This window comes from Primulina huaijiensis, chromosome 9 (genome assembly GCF_012295235.1).
Source record: "Primulina huaijiensis isolate GDHJ02 chromosome 9, ASM1229523v2, whole genome shotgun sequence".
NCBI lineage: Eukaryota > Viridiplantae > Streptophyta > Magnoliopsida > Lamiales > Gesneriaceae > Primulina > Primulina huaijiensis.
This window is the reverse complement of record NC_133314.1, coordinates 11,447,266-11,457,280: the sequence shown is the minus strand read 5'-3', so window position 1 is coordinate 11,457,280 and position 10,015 is coordinate 11,447,266. Positions and strand designations below refer to the sequence as shown.

Genomic DNA, 10,015 nt, shown 5'->3' with positions numbered 1-10,015 from the left:
GCATTTTACATTGATTTATTACTTGAATTAATAAGCATTAATTCTAGAATTCAATCAAGGTGCATTGAATTTGATGATTTAGAATACATGTTTCAAACCTAAGGCTTGGCGAATTGAATTTCTAAAATATTAGCTATGGAGATTGAATTGTAGAGGATTGAGAACTTAAGGATTGAACTATGTCAACCTTGAAAGTTTTGCATAATTAGCAATTTTCGAGATTTTGAGGAAAATTGACATTGAGGAAAATTAACATAATTCAAAATTTTTGGAGAGTTATTTGACCATTTTGGAAAATCAACGAACTAATTTATTAATATGGGAAACTAGCAGGGCCTAGATGACAGGAAATTTCTAAATTTTTATGGCCTTGTTTGGGTTTACTGCAAATATTATCTCAGGAAGAATATTGCAAGATTCTGGAGCTACATTGTAACATATGCTCATTTTAAAATGGTACAGAACATTTTTTTTAAAACAAACTAAGGCGGAAAATATTCGAACATAAAAACATTTAAATAAGTTGAACATGCTTTTAAAAAGTCATCCCACCTCTGAATAAAAATAACTGCAGTTAAAAACAATGAAAAGATCAACCAACCTAAACAATTTCCGTTTAAAAATCTAAAACGTCAAGCCTTTTAAAATCTGTCAAAATCTTTGACAACATAAAATCATCAACCATTTAAAAAGCAGTTCAAACGTGTTCTCATAAAATCATATTCTTGCGACAGAAAAGGTCCTCGGGTTAACGTGCGCCACCAACTCCGCTCGTTCAGTAATCATCACCTCCAGTCTCCTGATCAAAATGCTCATCTGCATCACACACGTCTAGTGAGTCTAAAAACTCAACACACCTGTACCGTGATAACAAATACATATATGTAACAAGCAGCAGTGAAAAATATTGTAACCAACATACATTTCATGTCTACAGTAAAATCATATGCATAATCGTGACCTGTCAAAACATGATAATAATCCTAGAATGTATCATCGTATCAACATATACATGTTCATTTTCTTAATTTGAATTCCGTTCATTAGCTGCGACTTTCGTATCATCATGTCAGTCGATGGATCCATCTACGTGTAACCGCGGTACCCGGCGGCGAGGATCATCAGTGACAGCATTACCCGCCCACTGAGTCCTGGCCTTGTAACGTACCGTAATTTTAACTACTTTAAATTTTGCGGAAAAATAAAAAAGTTTCTTAATTAAATAAAAACCTTCAAATTGCGATAACAATAAACTAATCATTTAAAATATTTGCAATGAAAATATCACACATAAAGTTTTCTAAAAACACTTATTTAAATATCGTACACAATAACATGAAATCAGAATATTTGAAACATTGCATAATGTCTTAAAAACATGGGCGGTCCTCGGGTTTAGCCTCCTGCTCAGTCCAAGCCGACTCATTGGTCCCCACCTCTCGTCTCCTCAATGTCATCCTCACCTGCATCGATCAAGTCTAGTGAGTCTAAAGACTCAACATGTACAACTTTGTAATAACAAGTAATACGTAATAAAACCACATGCATATTTAAAATAGAGCATACATAATTTAAACTTGAACGTAATAGCATAAACATACTTGAACTTGAACGTAATAGCATAAACGTAGACGTGCCATCATCATAAAACTTTTCTTAAACGTGATTGCATCATACATACTTGAGTATACATAACATCATTTTACGTAGAGATATGTTTCAAAGCAAGTGACCCATACATAAATGTGTCTGATCAGACTAAACCACAGTACTGGGCTGGCAGGGAAAGTCCACTACCACATACATGAGATCTCCGTTCATGCTTTAACGGGTGGATTGGTCCCTGGTCATGCTTTACCATTTTTCAATCCTGATCTAAACCCGGTCATACTTTACCGGGGTGGAGAGGTCCTCGGCCACGTTCACCGACTTCCAAACCCGTTCATAATTTGGTCACAAGACATTTAGCATACCTCAAAAATTTAAAAGTATTTTCTTTTTGCATGTCGAACATATTTACTTGGCGTTGAGGGATTCGTTAGATCTCACTTGGGGCCACTGCTGCACATACTAACATGAGTTCAAACACTTATCTTTCATAGCTTAGACGTAGATATTCTTGCTCGCCACCGAAATAAATAAATAGCTTATGACATTCTAGATAACTCGATATTTGACCTCGTTTAATAATCGTACTAAACCATGATATTGAACCCCAAAACAGAATCTTATATTTTATATTCAGAACCACAAAATAAATCCTATATTTATATTCATAACCATAAAACACATCCAATATTTTATACTCAAAATTTTTAAAAAAAATATTTTTTTTATTTATTTTTTTATAAAATGGGGTACACGGACCTCGTGTAGGGGTCCGGGTACATGCGAAAAATTCGCATTTTGAAGGAAAAATGGCACGGACTCCGTGTACAGGTCCGGCTTCGGGTCCGTGTAGGTGCTGGAATCGTGAAAAAACGGAATTCCCTACATTTGTGACTTAATCCTACCTCAAGACCCATCCTAGGATGCTAAGGCACTTATTCAAACTCAAACAAATACCCCAAAAGAACTACGCATCACAAGCAACGCAACCCAATCCTTGAACACGCCATTTGACACCAAAACGCATCCTACGATTTCTAATGCAAAAAAGTGCCTATCGATGTGAACCGACAAACCAAAAACCATCTCAACATCATACTCAACATGCTTAAACGCAGCAGCAAACACCCGTCGATCCTCAACGAAGCCTGCAACAATAAAACTTCAAGAACACATTTTCATAAAAATTGCGGTTTGAGCAGTCCCACGAAAACAATCATAACTCACTCATTGCTTATCCAAATATTTTGAATTTACTGTCAAATCGAAGGTCTCAAAAAGTTCTACGTTTTATATGTTGAAGGTTTTTCCATACTATCGACCAAAAAGTCGCAATTTTTAAAATGACAGCAAACTCATGTTTTGAGATCCAAAATGTTTCAGAAATCGATTCAATGCATAATCGCTCAAACTTTTCTCATAAAAATTAAACTTTCACGCATAACATACATCAAAATATCTACTATGACGAGATCGATGCATAAAACGAAAGAATATACATGCCTTTGGTCTTGAAACGTAGGAAATCTCGCAAATCTCAACGATCCGGACACGAGGAAGAAATTTGGAGCTTCTTGCTATTCTCAAATGGTAGAATAGATGGAAATGGAGCTCAAGAACCCTTGAGGAGAGAAGGGAAATAAATGAGGGGAAATGGAGGAGAATTGATGGGCATGATATTTCTTCCGGAGAAGACTTGGCCAAAGTCTTGTAATTGGAGGCAAGTGGGATTGATTTAGGGTAGTTTAGGGATAATTTAAATATATTGATTAGGTTTAAACTAATTAATCATTATATGGTGTAGTCCAAATAAAATTTTAGACTACTCGAGACTTGAAAACTGATACATAAAATATTCCTAAATTTACAAAAGTTGCACCACAATTAAGGGAAAATAAAAATACTAATTGTCATAGAATAAAATACTCCATAGCTTAAAATTCCTATCCCCGGTCCGGACTCGTGTATTTGCCTGAAAAACTGGAACTCAAATAATACAATTTTATAAATCATGCATCTAAATAAAAAAATTCCTTTTAAACTTAAATAAATATTTTTACGATTTAAATAAATGCATGTGTTTTACGTGTACTGATTTTGGGCTCTACAGTTTCTCCCCCACTTAAATAAATTTCGTCCTCGAAATTAAATCTTACCAAACAGTTCCGGATAGCGACTTTTCATATCTGCTTCGGTCTCCCAAGTGGCCTCCTCCACTGATTGATTTAGCCACCGGACTTTGACAAATTTGGTCACTTTGTTCCGAAGTCTCCGCTCCTGTCTGTCTAGAATTTGGACAGGTCTTTCCGCATACGACATATCTGGAGCCAACTGTAGCGGCTCAAAACTCAAAACATGCGAAGAGTTTGCTATATACTTCCTCAACATCGAGACATGGAACACATTGTGCACTCCAGCCAGATTCGGCGGTAGGGCTACACGATAAGCTAGTGTCCCAACTCTGTCAAGAATTTTTTAACGGTCCAATAAACCTCGGACTAAGCTTGCCTCTCTTCCCAAATCTCATAACACCCTTCATGGGTGCTATCTTCACGAAAACGTGATCACCTACGGCAAACTCAAGATCCCTCCTCTTCTTATCAGCATAACTCTTTTGACAACTCTGTGCGGTCTTCATCCTGTCTCGGATCTTGACCACCACATTTGTAGTCTGCTGAACAATCTCTGGACCAAGTTCTGATCTCTCACCGACTTCATCCCAATGAATCGGCGATCTGCACTTTCTCCCATACAATGCCTCATAAGGAGCCATACCTATAGAGGATTGAAAACTGTTGTTGTAGGTAAACTCCACTAGAGGTAGCTTCGATTCCCAATTCCCATGGAAATCTATCACACAAGCTCGCAGTAAGTCTTCTAAAATCTGAATCACTCGCTCAGACTGGCCATCTGTCTGCGGATGAAATGCAGTACTGAATAACAATTTCGTCCCCATGGTTGCATGTAAACTCTTCCAGAAGGACGATGTGAATCTCGGGTCCCTGTCGGACACAATCGTAACTGGGATCCCGTGCAAACAAACTATCTCCCTGATATAGAGCTCCGCATACTGCGTCATGGAGAAAGTTGTCTTCACAGGCAAGAAGTGTGCTGACTTAGTAAGTCGATCCACTATAACCCAAATGGCATTGGATCCTCTAACTGACCTCGGCAAACCAACAACGAAATCCATGGTGATATTCTTCCATTTCCACTCGGGAATAGGGAGCGGCTTAAGCATTCCTGCTGGCCTCTGATGCTCTCTTTCACTTGCTGGCAAGTGAGACATTCAGATACAAATCGACGGATGTCTCGCTTCATACCTGGCCACCAATACAGCATCTGCAAATCCTTGTACATCTTGGTACCTCCTGGATGGATGGAATACGGAGATGTATGTGCCTCTGACAAGATATCTTCTCTGATCGAATCAACACTAGGCACCCACATTCTCCCTCTGTATCTCACAATATCATCAGACACTGTGTAAAGTACACTGCCTTTGGTCTCATCCTTCAGTCTCCATTTCTGTAATTGCTCATCTGAAGACTGTCCTTTACAGATTCGGTCTAGCAAATAAGACTGGACTCTCAGATTAGACAGCTTGGGAGCTCTGCCCTTAGGATAAACTTCTAAGCCAAACCTCTGAATCTCCGTCTGAAGAGGTCTCTGCACTGACAGCTATGCTACAATTGCTACCTTTCTGCTCAAAGCATCTGCCACAACATTAGCTTTCCCTGGATGGTAGCTAATTTCACAATCGTAGTCTTTTACCAACTCCAACCACCATCTTTGTCTCATGTTAAGCTCTTTCTGCATGAAGAAATACTTGAGACTCTTGTGATCAGTGAATATCTGGCATTTCTCGTCGTACAAATAATGTCTCCAAATCTTCAATGCAAAGACCACGGCAGCTAACTCGAGATCATGAGTCGGATAATTCTTTTCATGAACTCTTAACTGTCTGGCGGCATAAGCTATAACCCGACCATTCTGCATCAATACTGCGCCAAAACCGAGCTTAGAAGCATCGGTGTACAACACAAAATTATCTTGCCCTGCTGGCATGGCTAACACTGGCGCTGTGATAAGAACTTGTTTCAAAGTATCAAAGCTCTTCTCGCAATCATCACTCCACACAAATTTAGCATTCTTCTTAGTCAAGGAAGTGAGTGGCACTGAAATCAAAGAAAACCCTTGAATAAATTTCCTGTAGTAACCTGCTAAGCCTAGGAAACTGCGAATCTCTGACGCATTCTTCGGCTCAATACATTCTTTAATTGCTACCACCTTAGCTGGATCAATCTCAATACCACTGCTAGATATTACATGACCTAAAATGCTATTTTCCACAACCAAAATTCACACTTACTGAATTTTGCATACAACTTGCGACTCTGCAAGATCTGCAAAACTGTACACAAATGCTGACTGTGTTCCTCATGGCTCTTCGAGTAAATAAGAATGTCATCAATAAACATTATGACAAACTGATCTAGGTAGGGCTGAAATACTCGGTTCATGAGATCCATAAAATTGCTGGAGCATTCGTCACTCCAAACGGCATCACTAAGAACTCGTAATGCCCATATCTGGTTCTGAAGGCCGTCTTATGAACATCTGCATCCCTTACTTTCAGCTGATGATACCCTGATCGAAAATCTATCTCAGAGAACACTGTAGCTCCCTGCAACTGATCGAATAAGTCCTCGATCCTTGGTAGTGGGTATTTATTCTTGATCGTTACCTTGTTCAGTTCTCGGTAATCGATACACAGCCTCATACTCCCATCTTTCTTCTTTACAAAGTGTAATGCCCAAGAATTGTAGGTTAATAAGATGAGATTATGAAGTTTTGCATGGAAAGGACACCGCCCCCGCGCCCTATCTTCTACCGCACCGCGGTTGTAACTCATAAAACGTAAAGAATTACAGTAGGGTCACCGCACCGACGGTCCAAGACATACCGCACCCGCGGTCGTCGATTTTGAAATATCGAAGGATTGCCGTAGCTTGAGCGCACCCGCGGTGTAGAGGTAGCGCACCCGCGGTGCTCTGTGCGAGAAATCCACCTTTACTTCTCAAGTTGACACATGGCATGATATATATATAGACTGAGTGCTGGTTCATCTCTTCCTCATTCAGCAGACCAGCAACGAGAGCTCCCAAGTTTTTCCTCTTTTCTTCAACATTTGGTGGTGACAAATCCGTTTAACCAAATTTCGATCCGAGACTAGATTTGTGTTCCTCTCTTCAATAGCTTCGTAAGGATGTAAGTCTTGTTTATTTCCTACCTGAAGTGAAGTTTATATGTTGGAGGAAATTGATATGATTGAGATTATGTGTTCTTATGATTATGGTGATAGTATATTTGAAACCGGATCGAAGTAATGATACCGTATGCGATTATTACGATTTTCCAGTATATATGTGTGTGAAATTATGCAGATTTTCAGAGTTTGAAATGTTTATGATATTGATTATGATTTGTGATTTAGTATCGATTGTTGTTGAGTTGAACGGTATCGCAAGATTACGCCGTTATGCCGTTGAATTGTATCGAGATTGGATATTGAACCGTACTTGTATTGGTTGGAGTTGGAGATTGATCTTGTGATATTTGACATTGCCATTTCAGATTTATATTGACAAGATTCGACTTCAATATTTTGATCACGATAAAGACTGAACAACGGAAGGTATAATTCATGTTGATTCGGGAAGATATAACTCGAATTAGATCTGATTTGAGTTTCCCAAAATCACATACTAGATTGTTACCTTTTTATATGTTGATGCTTTGTTTATAGATTTATATTCAAGCATTTAAGATAGGAGAGTCATTGGCAGACTTGCCAAGCTAGACGTTCGGTGATATCGACGCATAGGAGCAGATTTCCTCCGATTGTAGACACTCGATACAGACAGGACCGAAGTCTAGGAATAAGACGTACCGCCACCACGATTGGGAGAGTAGGTGGGAGACTTGTTACGTCTTATTCACACCGGGATCCCTAGACTTAGATATGAGTCGAGTCAAAGAATAAGAGTCGAAGAGTTTTATCTGTATTCACTAGTGTGTCATAATTACTGATTTATGTGTTATGATTTTGTATTTACTTGCATGACATGCATGTATACATGTTTTATACTGGGATTTGTTCTCACCGGAGTTTCCGGCTGTTGTTGTGTCTGTATGTGTGCATAACAACAGGTGGGGCAGGATCAGGGTCGAGACGAGGATGATTGAGAGGTGATAGCGTGGTGATCACGGGCGTAGCAGAAGAAACTAGTTGATGTATTAGACATGTATTAATACTTTTAAACACTAGTTTGATTGTATGAACGACACGAGATATGTATTTGCTTTTAATGAAATGAAATAAATTTTATGTATGTGTGTTATGTTAAAAGCAAATTTTTGACCCACATTTTCTAGCAAAGATCCAGTTAATCCCAAAGATAATTGAGTTAGAGCCCGGGTCCCCACACAAAGAGCACTGGTGCGCCCCATGGTGAGATACTAGGGCGGATGAATTCTTTGTCTAAGAGCTCCTGAATCTGCTGCTTGAGCTCTAACATCTCAGCTGGAGCTAAACGATACGGTGCCTTCGAGATTGGCACGGTGCCTGGCATAAGGTCGATGGCGAACTCCACCTCTCTTTCTGGTGGAAGGCCTGTGATGTCATCTGGAAAGACGTCAGGAAGATCTCTGACTACTGGTACATCCGATAATGACGGAGTGGTTACGGCAGGTGCGGAAATAACGCTGGCCAAGAAAGCCTGACACCCCTTAAGAATAAGTCTCCGAGCCTGCATGCAAAAGATTATGCGAGAGAAACTTCTTTACTATCTAGCTCAAAGAGAAACTGCTCCATGCCCAAAGGTCTTACCAACACTGACCTTTTCTTGAAATCAATAAGAACTCTGTTCTTCGTCAGCCAGTCCATTCCCAAAATGATATCAAATTCTGGCATTGGCAACACAATCAAATCGGCATACACTAGGTGGCCCTGTAGTTCAAGATCGATGTCTCTGACCACACTAGTAGCTGATAACTCTTCCCCTGATGGGATTGTCACTGAATAGTTTACGTCTAACCCAATGGACTTGAAATCCAAATGATTAGCGAATGTCTCCGAAATAAAAGAGTGAGTGGCCCCGGAATCTATCAAAGCCTTCGTGGCTACACTCTTTATGAAGATATTTCCTGAGAGTTGTTAACACAACTCACAAAACATAAATCCCAAAATACTAATCTTAACCTCAAGCATAGTAGAAAATTTCTATACAAGTCACCAATCATACTAACTAGCACGCTAATAATCCCAAATCAAATTTGAAACATGCATAGCAAAAAAAATTATACGGTGCTGAGTTAAATAAATTACCAGTCAACAGGGTCGTGTCTGGGTTCGCCTCCTCTGCCTGCATGGCGAACACTCTCCCCTGATTCGGCTGCCTCCATTGCGGGCAGTCCCTCAACATATGATCACTGGCTCCACACTTGAAGCATTTGCCCGATACAAATAAACACTGTCTCGGATGCTGGCGGTTGCACTTCGGGCACACTGGGTACTCACCGGGTCTCTGAGGAGCCTTCTGTTGAGGAATAGGACCCTTGCCTTTCGGCGGTCCCTGAAATGACCTCTTTCCCTGCTGACCCTGGAAGGGCCTTTTAAACTGGGGTCGCTGTTGTTGTTGTTGCTGAGGTGCCTGATAGGGCCTCTTGCCCTGCCTATCACTCTCGATATCCCCTTGGTCCTGCTCTGCCGCCAAGGCTCTAGGTACAGCAACGGCATAGGTAGTAAGACCAGCAACCCTCACATCACGGCGCACGATCGGTCGCAACCCATCAATAAAATGCCTCAGATTCTCGCGGACATCATTCGCAATCAGGGGTACAAAATGACACCCCCTCTCAAATTTTCTGACAAACTCTGTGACACTACTATCTCCCTGTCGCAAAGTGATAAACTCCCTGGTCATTCGGGAACGTACTTCCTCAGTGAAGTACTTCGAGTAGAATACTTCCTTGAAACCATTCCAAGTCAGCGTTTGCAAGTTCACTGACATTGATGCACTTTCCCACCACAATCTAGCATCTCCTGACAACAGAAAGGTGGCGCATCTAACTCTGTCTATATCCGGCAGCTCCATGAAATCGAAAATCATCTCGATGGACTAAATCCATCCTTCAGCTATCATCGGGTCAGTAGTCCCCGAGAACTCCTTTGAGTCCATCCTCCTGAACCTCTCATATACTGCCTCCGGCCTGTGCCTGGCCCCTGTATCTACTGCAGCATTGTTTCCCGCAAACTGTGCGAAGAACTGAGTCATACCTGCAAGCATTTGTGCCTGCATATTTTGCGGTGGAGGAGGAGGAGTGGCCCTCTCCCCATCACAAG

The 10,015-nt window shown here is 40.5% G+C and overlaps 1 protein-coding gene across 1 annotated transcript; it reads right to left on the bottom strand.

Annotated features, from left to right (window-relative positions):
- Positions 1-8,732: 8,732 nt before the first annotated feature.
- On the bottom strand, positions 8,733-9,767 carry LOC140983873 (uncharacterized). The gene is made up of 2 exons (XM_073451029.1): positions 9,256-9,767; positions 8,733-8,817 (listed from the first exon to the last, which is right to left on the bottom strand). The coding sequence occupies exons 1-2, from the start codon at positions 9,765-9,767 to the stop codon at positions 8,733-8,735; spliced, it is 597 nt and encodes a 198-aa protein (XP_073307130.1).
- Between the last annotated feature and the right edge of the window lie 248 nt (positions 9,768-10,015).

Bases quoted from the DNA above. Each gene is read 5' to 3' on its own strand.
- LOC140983873 (XM_073451029.1), bottom strand. From the start codon at position 9,767: ATGGAGCTGCCGGATATAGACAGAGTTAGATGCGCCACCTTTCTGTTG. The intron at 8,818-9,255 runs GTCATTTCAGGG...AACAACTCTCAG, and splicing joins CAGGGTCAGCAGGGAAAGAG to GAAATATCTTCATAAAGAGT.